This window comes from Bos taurus, chromosome 11 (assembly GCF_002263795.3).
Source record: "Bos taurus isolate L1 Dominette 01449 registration number 42190680 breed Hereford chromosome 11, ARS-UCD2.0, whole genome shotgun sequence".
NCBI classification, from domain to species: domain Eukaryota; kingdom Metazoa; phylum Chordata; class Mammalia; order Artiodactyla; family Bovidae; genus Bos; species Bos taurus.
This window is the reverse complement of record NC_037338.1, coordinates 11,486,308-11,500,000: the sequence shown is the minus strand read 5'-3', so window position 1 is coordinate 11,500,000 and position 13,693 is coordinate 11,486,308. Positions and strand designations below refer to the sequence as shown.

Here is a 13,693-nt window from a genome sequence, read left to right as displayed (position 1 = left end):
CCGCTGGATTTGTGTGGGGGTCTTCAAGGGGTGTCTGGTGCCTCTCCTTCCTTCTCTTCTCCCCTCTGCAAGGCCCAGGGAACTGGAGCAAGGTGGGGTCTCCAGATTCTAGCTCCGGTTGAGGAGCTGTCCTTGTCGAGAAGAAGCCAGGCTCTGACCTTGGACAGGCTGCCGGCAGCTTCCTCGGAGTGGAACGCAAACACTTGGGCTATTGCCTAAGAGACACACCTGATGCTGAGGGAAGCAAGGTCCTGGAGCATGAGGCCTTTCAGGGAACTCTGAGTCTTTCCTGTTTGGGGAGCTAATCAAGGGCAGTGGGATGGGTGAGATGGCGGGAGGGAAGCTCCATCCTGAAAATGAGGTTGGGCTCCCCAGCGCCTTGGGAAACTGTCACTCATCACTGCTTTCCTCCGCTGGCACTCTGACTCTCCTCCTAACCGTGGCCTGAGTGGGAGGAGGGAGGCCCTAGGGGCCAGTGGGTGGGGATGGGGCCAGGGGAAGCCACATTCCTGGAGTGTCAATGATCTCTGGGCTGGGCAGAAGATGAGCCCCCGAACTAGCTAAAAACAACAAACAGCTCCCAGGAGGGATTTGCGTCTGTCCAGAGAGTCAAGGATTTCCGTCCTGATGGCGGCCGTGGCCAGTGAGGCTCTTAGCAAATTCCCCAGAGACCAGACGGCCCCTGACCTAAAAGCATCACTTTGAGAACAGACCCCTCCCTTGTCCTTTTCCTCCTCCTACCCTCCTAGGGAGGCCCTGTGCCTAGGTAGGGGAGGCAGCAGCCCCTCTGACGCCTGGGAGGCGCGTGGAGAAGAGTCTGGGTGCGTTCCTCACCTGGTCTCTCCAGTACCAGTCCAGCGAGCAATGCTGTTCTTGACACTTTATACCCTTAGCCACACCAAAGTGTTGCTGGAGACGTTCCATAAACACCTGACCAAATGAATGGGTGAACGGAGGAAGTGATCGGCTAGAAGTCACAGTCATGCTGAGGCCAAATTGGAACCGGAACCGGGGGCTGCCTGACCACGAACCACACATCCACTACTGGCAGGGGAGGCCATCAGCTCCATCAGCTCCTCCCTGCAGAGGGTGGACGATGCTTGGAGGTCCCAGAGAAGAAGCCAGGCCTCACCTCCTCAGGAACTCTGGGAGCTGCCTGGAGCTGGAGGAGCTGTCAGGAGGTGGCCAAGGCTGGCCCTGAGGGACTGTGGAAGAGTCTAAAAGAGGCAGAGTTGCCAGGGATGGTACCATGCACACAATGGTACATGTCAATGCCAGGTAGCTTTCGACCTGGCGCACACCTCTCCCTCTGAAGTCCCTCCTGGCCCCCAGGCAGTCCAGAATGCATCCCCCCCCGCAATCCCTCCCTCCTGTCTTCCGGCTATCAGCAGCTGAGAATCTACCAGAATCCCTTTTCTACTCATTTCCTTGCAGTGGGCCCTTAGTAGGTGCTCCATTTAGCACCCACTTTGTAAAGGGTCCCTTGGCAGAGTTTCACCTCACCCCCTCGTCCAGCTTTCTGCCCTCTCCTGCTCCTCCATCCTTCTGTCTCTCTTTCCCTATGGGCCTCCCAGCAGGCCTGACCCTCCTAGAGGATAGGTTTGCACCGTCCTCAGGGCCTTCCCACAAAATTCTCAGTCAGCTGTTGGCTGGTTGCCACTGTTTCCCCACCCCCACCCTTCCCACCCACAATTCACAAAGCCAAGCCCTGATGCCTTAAATCCATCATTTATTGCCCACAGCTCAATAGTATTACAGAAATCACAGAATTTGAGAAATTTTCTGAGAAGGTTAAAAAGACACTGCAGAGTACCCTGGGAGGGAACGCAGCATGTGTGCTGGTGCCTCGCTCACTCTGACCCAGGGCTGGAAAACCACCTTGCTTCCGTGCCCCGGCCCTTCTCCTCTCAGGCCATCAGGACAGGAGACCCGCTGGCTCACAGTCAGGGATTGAAACGGGGCCGGTCGGTCATCTCGACGTCTTGGGCTTTTAATCCCTGCGCGCTCAGATTACTCTCTGGGATAGCAGCAGGGTATCCCCCAGCCTGAGGGAATGTTTGAAGTGACCAGAGGAGGGTAGGCTGGGACATCAGGGCTCAAGAGTCAGTGGCAGGCATGCCCTGTGCTATGGCACAGCTGGGCCAGGCCCAGCCCTCAGTAGGTCCTGCCTCAGCCTCCATTCCAGATATGAACCAGTCTGCCCACGAGGCCTCTTGTCCTCTGGCCTCAGCAGTGTAGAGGGTGGATGCTGACCAAAAGTTTACCCTCACTGTATTTAATGCAGCCAGACCAGGACTCAGCAGCATGGCCCCCTGAACCTCTGTCACTATTACACTGAGCTATCAGGATCCTTTGCCACCCACCCCTCACTCCCCTCTCTCCAGGAGAAACCCTCTTAGCTCACATGAAATTGCATTGGGAGCATGACCAGAAATCACCCAGGAGACAATGTAAGTAGCATATGAGATGCCAAGGCCACAGGGCTCCCAAGGTTGGGGCAGCAAGCACACAGACCGAGTTGGAAAGACCCCCGTCTCTGCCAGGGCCCAGGAGGGGATGGGAGAGGGGCTGGGGTGGGCAGTTTTGGTCCCAAGGTAAAGTGCAAAAGAACAAGACCCTGTGAGAGGTGGGGCAAGGTGAGCTTGAAGTGAGCTTTTCAAGAGAGGCCCCAGACATGCCCAGCCCTGAGTAGTTGGCACATTCCCATTACAGGGGGATTAGCGGAAACCACCTGCCCGTCCAACACTGCTCATGCCCTCCATGCTTGTCTCCGCCTTCTGCCTTTACTGATGGGCTGCTCCTTTGGAAAGTGAGGAGCCCTCAGAGCAGTATCCTGCAGAGCTAGCTGGGGGGCATCAGGGTTTGGCTGGGAGGAGAGAGAAGCAGGGGCTTCTGGGGGTACGCGGTGTCAATGCCTGTGGGAGGCCCACCTCACAACCACCCTGCCCTAAAGACAGGAAGAGCCGCCCGTGGCCACACACTTTCTGCCCCGCACTTGTCCTTTCCTGCCCCTGTGTGTGTTCATCTCTGGCCACGTCTCTCTCTCAGGGTGAAGTCACCAGGGGAGCATATCAAAGGCTCCACTCCAGCTAGGGCCAGGTGAGGGATGCCTGGAGGCCAGGCTTCCTCTTTGGGCCTTTCAGACGGGGGTGTGGCAGGGGGGTTATCCTGTTCATCTTCACCGCAGGCCCTGCTTCCCTCTGCAAAGCTCCTGCAGAGCTCTCCTCTTTCTGGCCTGCCAGTGGGAGCCAGCAGCAAGGGGCCTCAGAGACCTGTGCACAGTGAGAGGCGATGGCACGGGCAGGTGTGCACACGCAGGCCCAGGCAGGCACTCTGCCCCCGCTCCAGAACTGTAAGGTGTTTGGCAAAGGTCACGTGCTCCCAGGATGTTCACATACAGAAGGGCAAGGTTCCGGTGCTGAGGCCAACCGCTGGCCATTCCGAAGGAGCCTGCCCCATTCCCAGTCCAGTGTCCACACTGGGGATGTGCCTGGACTGCCCAGCCACTGAGCAGGACGGGCAAAGATGAAGTCTAGCTGAAACAGCAGGTGGGAACGCCTCCGTACAGTCCTCTGGTTCCAGACAGAGAGTGGAGACTCAGTGAAGGGAGTACACTTGTCCAAGGTCACACAGCCCATGAGTGCCAGAGCCAGGGCCCGCTGTTCCAGGGCTGACACTCTCAGGTCGATGCCTAGAGATCTGGGCTTTGGGCATAAGACCCTCCTGCTCGGGAAATGATGAGCTGGGTAGCCGACCTGGTGGCTGGAGATGACAGCAGGCAGCCCGGCTCCAGCCCCACCCTCGGCCCCAACACCCTGCTTCCAGCCTGTGCCTGGAAGGAAGACCTTCCCACAGAGGCCAGAATGCAGGCACAGTTTCCGCCAAATACTGCTCCTTCTTAGGGCCTCCTGCCTGGAGCCGGAACCATCTCGGGTCCCACGTGGATGAGGGCTCCATGTAGGGTGACAACAGCCTAAGTGTGTCACTGGGCTTCATCCAGAGGAATTGGTTTTGCAGGAGAGGCGTGAATGCAGGCTGGCCACACTCAGAGCCAGCTGCCCAAGGAATCTTCCAGTGCCCCTTGACTTCCTGGGCCACTTCCTGAGGAACTTCCTCACAGCTGGTTCATCTGCCTGCCTCCCCTCCCCAGCCCAGGCAGCCATCGGGCCTGGCCTCAGTAGCATCTTAAATCCAGCAGCCCAGCCACCAGGACCACCAGCTCCCAGGCCTTCTCCTCTTCCCACCACCTGCTGCCTCTGGGCAGCTGTAACCAAGGCTTGATTCTGATTAAAAATAAAAAAGAAACCAAGTATAAAAGGATCCTAACCCTACCCCGTGGGCACTCTACAATTTTTCAGCTTCACACATAATTGTGCTAAGTAGAGTTTTGACAACCCCACGTAAGGCCCAGAAATGCACTTGATTATTTTTTATAGTAAATGTGTCAGAATTCTTCTCCCTTATGTTAATTCATGAATAGATTAGTCTCCCTACCACTGTGGGGGGAGTGCTCCCCCAGGTGGCCTGGGACTGGGGGTGGGGGTCAGCTTGTCTCTCCCTGCAGGTGCAGCCCACAGGACTCCTTCCTTGCCCCCAACTCCGGGCCTGGACAACGCTCTGTCCCCAGGCCGGCCGGCCACTGCTCACAGTCCCTTGTTGTACACCACTGTCCGGCTGCTCGTGGCCTGGGCGATCTCAGGCTCTAACTGGCTTGTTTCGATCTGAGGAGAGAGTGAGAGCAGAGAGGAAAGGTGAGGGGACGGGAGGGAGGGGACAAGTGGGGAGCTGGGAGCAGCGGTCAGGACCTCCTGGTGCTGCCACTTCTCCTCTGCCCCCGGCCCCCAACCAGGGCCCATGCGTGCCACCTCGTGACGCATCTTCCTCTTTTCCTGCCCTTCTGCTTAGGGGCTCACGACACCCCTTCCAGCCAAAGCTGTACCTCACCCGCTGCCAGCACGACCATGTAGGGGAAAGTCCTACCTTCTGAGTTCTCCGTCTCCCTCATCTCCAAGGACCTCGTCCCCCAGGGATGTTCCACCCAAACTCAAATCCAAACCCCACCCTCTTGCACCCCACCATCCTCTGTCCCTCCAAGCACCCTCCTCACTCTCCTATCTGCTTTCAGACCACCGACCCCAGCCCCAGACTCTCTAGAGCTGTCTTCACATCCTCCCCCTCCAGCTGGATGTGAGAGGCCACCACTTGAGCCTCTCCAAGCTGCAAGGCCCTTCACGCCTGACTGGCAGAAGGAGCAGCTCCATCACGCATCTACCTTCTCCCCACTTGAACCTGACCACCTAGCAGAGACTGCTCAGAGGTCACTGTCCTTGACTTTGGCTTGACCCTCACAGTGGCCAGAAAATCCCCACCCCTGGGCCATATGGTTGGTCAGCTCCATCTCCCATTCTCCGCAGAGGCCGCCTAAAGCCTCCTCTGCTCTCCTCAGCCTCCCCGCCCTCAGCTTCCCACTCATCTTCCTACCTTGGAGTGAAAACAGAAGGCCTCACGAGGCACCCCTCAGCTTCTTGTCAAACCCATGACCTACCTGTGTTCTCACTCTGCTCCGGATCTGCCCTCCTGCTGCCCCACTGTGGCTATCCCTGCCCCCGGAGGACCCCACACTGGAGACCACTGCCAGATGGCCCACCCTGTTGCCCACCTTTTCAGGGACTCCTGCTCATCAGCAGAGAACCTCCCATCTGACACCCTCCATTACCCCAGGTCGAGTTCCTGCTACCACTGGGGCTCTCTCCCCCCATAACAACCTCGCTTCTTTAAGGCATTGTCCACTCCTTTAAGGGCAGCTCCAGCTCCTCACCTCCCACTGATTTCCCAGCCCACTGCAAACCTGGCTTCTGTTTCCACTCCCCTCCACAAAAGTCTTTCTCTCCAAGCTTACTGCCAGCTCCCTTTTTGTGACACCTACTGGACGCTTCTCAGGGTCTGGGGGTCCCTCTTCCCTGCGCACAGCTCCATAGGTACTTCTACTCGACCCATCTAGAACAGAACTGAATTCCTTGTCTCTTCCTCCCCGACCCCAGCTTCACACCACCGTCCAACGGTGCTCTGGCCAGGGACCGCAGGTCTTCCAGACCTCCACTCTCTTTCCCTCCCCTCACTGTCTCACCCCTTCCAGCCCCTCTTCCACCACAGCCAGGGTGAGCCTTCTCAGCAGCAAGTCCGATCATGCCTCTCTTTGTTATGAAAGGGCTCACCGGCACCACTGCCCTCAGGGACCCAGACCCTGCCTCGCTCTCGCCACCCTGTCCGTGGGATTGGAGACACAGCACACCTGCCTATCACAGTGCCTCAGATACACTGGCTTATTCACACCCCGAGTCTTTGCCTGAGCTGCCCCTCTGCCTCTTCCTCGCCTGGCCTACTCTGAATCCCTGGTCCTCCGCTCAGCTTCCAGGCCACTGCTTCAGATATCTTCCCTCATCCAGGCTGGGTGTAGCCACCTCTCCAGCCCCACACTTGCCTCCCTCTGTACACTTGTAGCACATGATTTGAGGCTGACTGCTTGCTCCTGCTCCTCTTCCCACGGTAGATCGCAAGCTCCATGAGGCAGCGAGTGCATGCTGCTGTGCATCCTGCATCCTCAAGGCTGGGAGACAGCAGGTGTTCTCAAGTGTTGAGTCAATGAGTGGAAAGAAGAAAGGCAGAAAGTACTGGGAGGGCGGGGTCCCCTGGGAGTCCCCACAGCAGCCCGGATGTTGACCCACAGCTCTGGGGGCTGAGCCAGTGGGGATGCCGGAGCCCCTAAACCTGAGGGAGCCAGGAGGGAGGCTCCGTGAGGAGCCCCGGCCTGACCCCTGCCGCAGGTTGAATCAGGAAGCACCAGTCAGCTCAGCTGAGCCTGGTCCCAGGTACGTGCTATATATCAAGACATGGCAGCCCTGGGGAGCAGGCAGGAGGTGCCATAGCCTGGCCCAGCTTTCGGAGAACTCAGGTCTGAGGCCAGACAAGAGTCCCTGTGGACTGCAGCTGGCAGGGACCCTCTCCCTGTGGTCTCTGGTACCCCGATACACAGCCCACTTGAGAAGGCCAAAGAGGCAAGAACCAGGCTCAGGGCCCAGGCCTCGTCCCCACCCGCTCTCCTTGAACCACCTCCTCCCTGCACACCCTGCTGGCCTCCGAGTCCTCTCCGCCCCACCGGCTCCCCTCGTCCCCATGCTGCCACTGACACAATGCACAGCGCCCACGCTTAAAAATCTAAATGCTTTTGAAAATGTTTAACCTAGTTAGACAAATTAGCAAAAATTTGTGCAAAACAATTTAGGTATTTAAAATATTCAATGTTTTTAAAAAACTGGAAAACTGTTCTTAGCTTTCAGCTGCAAAAACCAACAAAATATAACATCCCAGCAATCTTACCATGAGGTGTAACATAACCCTTCGGGAAAGCTGTTAAACAGCTACTGAGGCATCCTGGGAAATAGCACTTCATTTATTCAAATGCACATATGTCAGGCTTTTGCACCATATGTCATTCCAAGCTATTTACAGTAATAATTAAATCTTAATCAACGTTTAACCTCTGTAAAATGTTTGAAGAATCCTAATCACCCTTCAGACTGCACTAATGAAGGAGAAATATATAAACATAAAAGGAAAATGATGCATAGATATCACGCTGGAAAGAACAGTAATTGCAAAATTGTATTTCTTTTAAATATAATCAGTAAATGATGTAAAGTAAGCCAAGGAGTATTTTAAGTTAAGACATCTTGGATGTCAGAGGTGTGAGCAGCTAATTTTGTTCTGCTACCCATAACAGATGTAGCATATTTTATTTTAGTGCCATTATTAGCAACTTCCCATGCCGGCTTTCACTGAAGCACTGAGTCCCGCATTAAAATCAGAGAGGCTGCTCACCACCATGGTGGAGGACCACGGGCCAGGGCCACAGCCTCCTCGGCCCGTTCCCTGGAGAGCACTGGCCCTGGTGGAGACTGAGACCTCATCCTCTCAGTGGAGCTGTCGCAGACCCAGGCTCCCCCCTCCAGCTCCCCACTGAGCTGAGGACAGCAGGTAGGAGGGAAGCAGGGGGGAGACGCAGGCAATGGGAAGGCTGCCGGGGAGGGCGGTGGTCGAGGCCCTCAACTCAGGAGCAGGCACTTGGGGACAGATGGCATCTAAGGCTTTTCCTCTCATTTCAATTCAGTCGGCTCTTAAGTAGCAGATGCTTATGGCTGCCAACGCCATACACCAGGCTGGGCACACAGAGATGGACAAGACCAGCCCGTGCCCTTGAGAAGCTTCAAGTCTAGGGGAGGAGTCAGACAGGAAAGCAGATGGGTTCCAGAGAGACAAAGTGCCATGGCAACTGGGGAGGAGTTACCACGCATTGGGGGTTACCATGCACCGATGAAAGAACAGGAAAGGAAGACTTCTCAGGGGAGGGAAGCCAGGAAGAAATGGGCGTTTTGATGAGAGAGGGCAGAAAAAGCTTGCTGGGGAAGAGAAAAGCATTAGCTGGCCAGCATGGCATGTTTGGTGTGGGCAACGGTGGACAGGTTGGAATGTGGCGGAAATGGAGGCGGAGCTGGGACAGGCAGGCCCTCGTAGGCCACTTGAAGATGTCAGCATTTTATCTGAGGGCAAAGCCACGAGGCTTCTGAGCAGGGGTGGTCCAAGATCCCCATCTTGCTGGTGGGGGTGGGATGGAGGAGTAAGTGAGGTGGCAGCTTCAGGCATCAGAGAAAGGTGCCAGGTCTTCCCTAGGATGCCGCCAGTGGGGGCTGACGGGAGGGTGTGCGGGGATCCTTTCTGAAGACAAAAGCCATAGGAGTTGATGACCAATTCCACGTGGGGGTGAGAGGGAGGTGTGGAGGATGACTGTGCACTGGATGATTCCTAATTCTAGCTCGGGAGCCGGGGTGGCTGGTGACGCCATTCTCAGAGGAGGGGAATGTGGGGGGCGGGTCAGAGTGGGAGTGTGGTAGGCTTGGGTCTCCCAGCTGAGGAGCGGGGGAGGCAGGCAGGTCTTGGGGGTGGAGCTCTGGGCAGGGCCCTGGGCAGAAGAGTGAGCCCTGGATGTGAGAGCACAGTCGGAGCCCCGGAGTAGAGGAGCTTGCCCAGAAGAGCAGATGGCAGGGGAGGGTGCCAGGCCGAGGGAACAGGCACATTTGAGGGGTGGGTGTAGGGAACAAGCCCATGATGGTGGCCTTGGGGGTCCAGCCCAAGGAGCAGAGACAGTGACGGAGGGCACCACAGACCACAGCAGCATGGACATCAGGCAAACAGAACGGCCCCGGCGAAGACTGAGAGGCTTCAGTCTTTGGTCTTGGCAGCGGGATTTGGGTGGGATCTGGTGACCCCCTAGAACCCAGGAGGACTCCTAACCCTCACTTAGCCTCTCGCTTCTATCACGGGCCAGTTCAACTGGTCATTGCTTAAGGCCTCTCCAGTTCTCTGACCATAGCTGGGGCTTGAGCCAATGCCCCAGCATCTCATGGACTCACGGATGCTGGGACCACTGGGGGTCCTCACCACTGGGCCCAGCAGGGGAGCCCGGGGCAGGGACCTCTGTGCTACCCACCCTTTGACGATCACCTCTCTGCGGTTGGTGGTGGGGGGTGGGGTGGGCCTGAGTCTCCTCCACAGAAATCATATCCAAGGCTGTGCTGGTAAATGAATGTGATTCAGGTACTGAGGGAGGGCAGCTAACCAGCTCCAGGGCCCCGAAGTAGAGACCGGGAATGTGTTCTCTGGGGCTCCCCCTGCTTCACGTGCTATGTCAGCAGCAGAACAAATGGTGTGATGGCCACACTGGCTCACAGGTGGGTTGTGGATGGAGGGAGAGGCCAAGGCCCAGTGAGAGGAGTGAGTGTAGCAAGCAGAGGCCACTAGCATCAGCCCAGAAGACTAGAATCCCTGGGGAGGGGGCCAAGGGCAGGGGCTTGACCACAGAGAAGCTCTGAAGGGCCTCCTCTGGGGAGAAGGTGACAAGGAGAAAGAAGGCTGGACAAGGAGTGGCCACAGGGAGAAGGGTGACCCAGTGCAGGCAGCCCAGGGGGCCTGCAGGAACCTATGGGTCCCTTCCTTCATCTGACAAACCCCTCCCCAGGTGCCTGTCCACCAGCAGCCTGGGCCTCAAGAGAAGGGATGTCTAGGATGGGGAGCCAGAGCCCTGGCTGAAGTGATCCAGCAGCACTGGCTGATGGTACCCCACCCTAGAACTTGGGGTGTCAAGAAGAAATGGGTTGCTGGGAACAGCCCCACTTTGCCTTGAGATGAGCAGTGCTGTCCTGCTCACACTCAAGGACTGCCAGGCAGAACTGCACCCTGGCTCCCACAGCCTCATCCAGATGCCCTCCCCAGCCGAGGCCCCACCCTAGTCTCCAGACCCAGCTCAGACTCTGCTCCCCTTGGAGCAGATAGCCCCAGACTTCCAGCTACATCTAAGGTCAGAGGCAGCAAGCAGGAAGCACCAGCCTCCCCAGAGTACTCCCAGGCCCACTGGCCCCGGAGCACCCTAGAGCGGCCAGATGGGCTTCCTTGGTGGCGCTGGAAGGGTTAACCCTGAGCTATTCGCCTCTGTCTCCTGGCTCATCTTGGATGGGGGGCAGAGGCAGGAATGTATGTGGGGCCACCTCTGCCTCTGCAGCCTGGGAGCACACACACCTGCAGCCCGCAGCCAGCGGATAGTTTACATATTTGAACCTGGAGCTAAGGTGCTGAGACATAAACAGGAAACTGGATCCCCGGTCTGTGCCCCATTCTCTGGGGCTTTTACCTACTACAAAGAAGTTCCTCCTCCTTGCCTTTCTTCTGGTGGCTTTTCTGCCTCCCTTTCAAAGGCACTGGGCAGGGAGTGGGGTGATACGCATGACCCTGTGACATGGCTCAAAGCTGCCTCCTGCTCCTGGTCAGGGGTCTGGGCCTCTGAGGGTCTGCAGGTGGTGGCGACATTGACACAGATCCAAAGCCCAAGCCGGCACCAACTTGTCCAACTCTGCCAAGCATGGAACCAACTTGCCCACTGGGCAGCCGCAAACCACCCTCTCTCACCAAGGCTGGGCAGATCTCAGGTCCTGCTTAGATATGCACACCCAGGCCTGAGCATCACCCTGAGCATTCTCAGAGGACAGGGGTGTTAGGCCAGGGCTGGGAGCAGCTCGGGCCTGAGCCCAGATCCCTGGGTCAGGCCTCCAGTGGTGGCGCTGGGCCCCACTGCCTTCCAATGAATGTCAGACTCATTGATTGGACACTCAAGGCCTTCTGCCACCTTCTCCTGCCTCCTCATCCACCAACTCCTCTCCATCATGTGTTCAAGCTTTGAGGCCTAATCCGCTAAGGCTGCCTGCCACCTCCAGGAAGCCTCCTCTGATCTTCTCAGACCAAACCCATTGCTGTCGCCCCTGGTGCCCCGGGCACTTGTTTCTTCTCCATCACACCCCCAGCTACGCACTGATTCGTACTCTTACCAGCTGTGAATCCCGGGTCCGCCCCCCACGTCAGTGTGAGCCATTCAGGGTAGTTTCGGTCACCCTGTGCATAGTCAGTCCTTGATAAAAGTTGAACCAAACTGAACTCCTCAAGTCTGGGAATCTTATGTTATGTTTTCCATCCCACCCCCCCCCACCCCCGCCAGGCAATGTGCATCCAGGGAATGTGCAGAGCTCCCTCCCCATTTGGAGCTCCTGAGGGGCCCCCTGGTGGGCCAATCTCAGAATCATTCTACCGCCCCCATCTGCCCCCATCTTCTTCAGGTCTCAGTTTCCCTCTATGTGTGGTGGGGAGATTTTCTACTCCTGGGGCTGCAATGTGGATAATACCAAGAAATGGATGAGAGAACCCTTTGGAGGCTTAGAAAACCTGCTTAAGGAAGGCAGGACTCCATGGTTATCCCACCACCAGCCTAGGTCTTGCTTACCTGTGTCTCCTCACGGCTCACAGGACTGAGCCCTTGCTGTGGGCCAGGTACACCCGAAACACTTCACATATACTGACCCGTTTAATTGTCTCCGCAAAAGCTTTGCATAACCAAGCCTCCTTCCTTCCTGGCCTCTATTTAGATAGGTGTTCTAGAAGGTCCTGGAAAGAACTGGGGAGGGATGGCCTGAGAGGTGGCCCTGCTGATGCCTGTCACCAGGGCACGTGTGTGCATGTTCGTGCACGTGCCCGTGTGTGGGCTTGCGTGCACGCGCAGGTTTGGGGTGGGGGTGTGCAGAACAGGCAACGTGACAGGTGGCGTTGGCGTTCCTGGGCTCCGAGCGGCTTTGCCATTCCCATCCATCCCTCCTGGGGGGTCCTGTGGGCAAACTCCAAGAAAGCAGCGGGCGGGGAGGCGGCAGATTTCTGATGGCAAAAATAGCCCGCTTCAGAGTTCAATAGGGACTGATTAAAGCAGTAAAGGAGAAAAGCCCCAAACAAACATCTCCAAGCAAAGTAGGAAATGGATTCGAGATTGGAGGGGAGGAAACACCTGCTCTGGGAGATGGTCAATCTTGGTGGACCTAAGAGGGACAAGATGCCTCCTAGACATCGCTCTGGTCTCGTGTCAGCCCTGGAAGAGTGGGAAAAGCAGGAAGCAATCAAGTCAAGGTGAGCCCAGATAAGCCATGCTCTGCATTAGCTGTTGCTAAATAGCACCAGTTCTTAGCCTTAGCGATACCCGGAGACAGTACTACCATCCTGGGGAGGGAGTTGGGATGCAGGAAACATGTGACCAGAGTCTACACGTGTGGGGTGAGACAGATCCTAGTGGGGCTCATCAGGGAGGACTTCCTGGAGAAGGAACCTCTTCCAGAACAGCTTGCGTGCTAAGTTCAGTCGTGTCTGACTCTTTGCGACCCTATGGACTGTAGCCCACTAGGCCCCTCTGTCCATGGGATTCTCCAGGCAAGGATACTGCAGTGGGTTGCCATGCCCTCCTCCAAGGGATCTTCCTGACCCAGGGATCGAACCCATGTCTCTTACGTCTCCTGCATTGGCAGGCAGGTCCTTTACCATTAGTTCCACCTGGAAAGACCTGAATATGAACCTGAGCTCATTCCCAACTCTTCTCCATTCTTGGTTGGGAATTCAAAGGCTTTCTCAGAGAAAAAGAGGCAAGCTAGGAGAGACATTTGTTTCTGGCAGGTCACAGCTTCCAGCCAAGCTGGTCGCTATCATTTACTTTGGGGCTAGTGATGAGGAGAGAGATGGTGGAAGCTCTGGTACCCACTGGGGGTACCCATATTTTTTCCCATACAGGGATGGTGTGCCTCTTTGTTTCTTAACTATGGAAGCTGGGAGGGGGACCTGGGAGGAGTAGGGGAGTGAGCAGGGGCATGGATAAGCTTGACCTTCAAACACCTCATCTAGAGCATGCACGTGAGCTCTAAAAGCCAATCTCTGAGACCAGGGTGACTAGAGTGAGGACATGGGAGGCCCTGAGCTTCTGGTGCCCTGGGCCCTCCAGGTCTGAGTTAAGGAAGGGCTCGGCTGAGAGGGAGAGGTTGTGGGTTAGCAGGGCTGATGGGGGAGCTCTGAGCAGGAAGCCCTGGGGGGCTCAGATGATGTCTTTTCTTCCTGTCAAGGTGTTTGGCAGAGCCTGGAGGGGCAGAGGGGGGGTTCCCTGCTGAGGTGTCGGGACCAACAAACCAACAACCCACAGTCAGCAACCACAGGGCAACAGCCCTCGCTGCTGGTGAACCGGACTCCTGGCCCCACACAGGCCCTGCGAAGCTGGTGCGGGGGAGGG

The 13,693-nt window shown here is 56.8% G+C and overlaps 1 protein-coding gene across 3 annotated transcripts in view; it reads right to left on the bottom strand.

The window, feature by feature from the left end:
• Positions 1-1,712: 1,712 nt before the first annotated feature.
• Positions 1,713-13,693, bottom strand: part of SFXN5 (sideroflexin 5) — a 126,644-nt gene continuing 114,663 nt past the window's right edge. For 2 of the 3 annotated variants that reach the window (XM_005212505.5, XM_024998802.1), the window contains one exon: positions 1,713-4,721. In XM_005212505.5, the coding sequence (XP_005212562.1) occupies positions 4,644-4,721 (78 nt within the window). In that variant the 3' untranslated portion in view covers positions 1,713-4,643. 3 annotated transcript variants of the gene reach the window in all.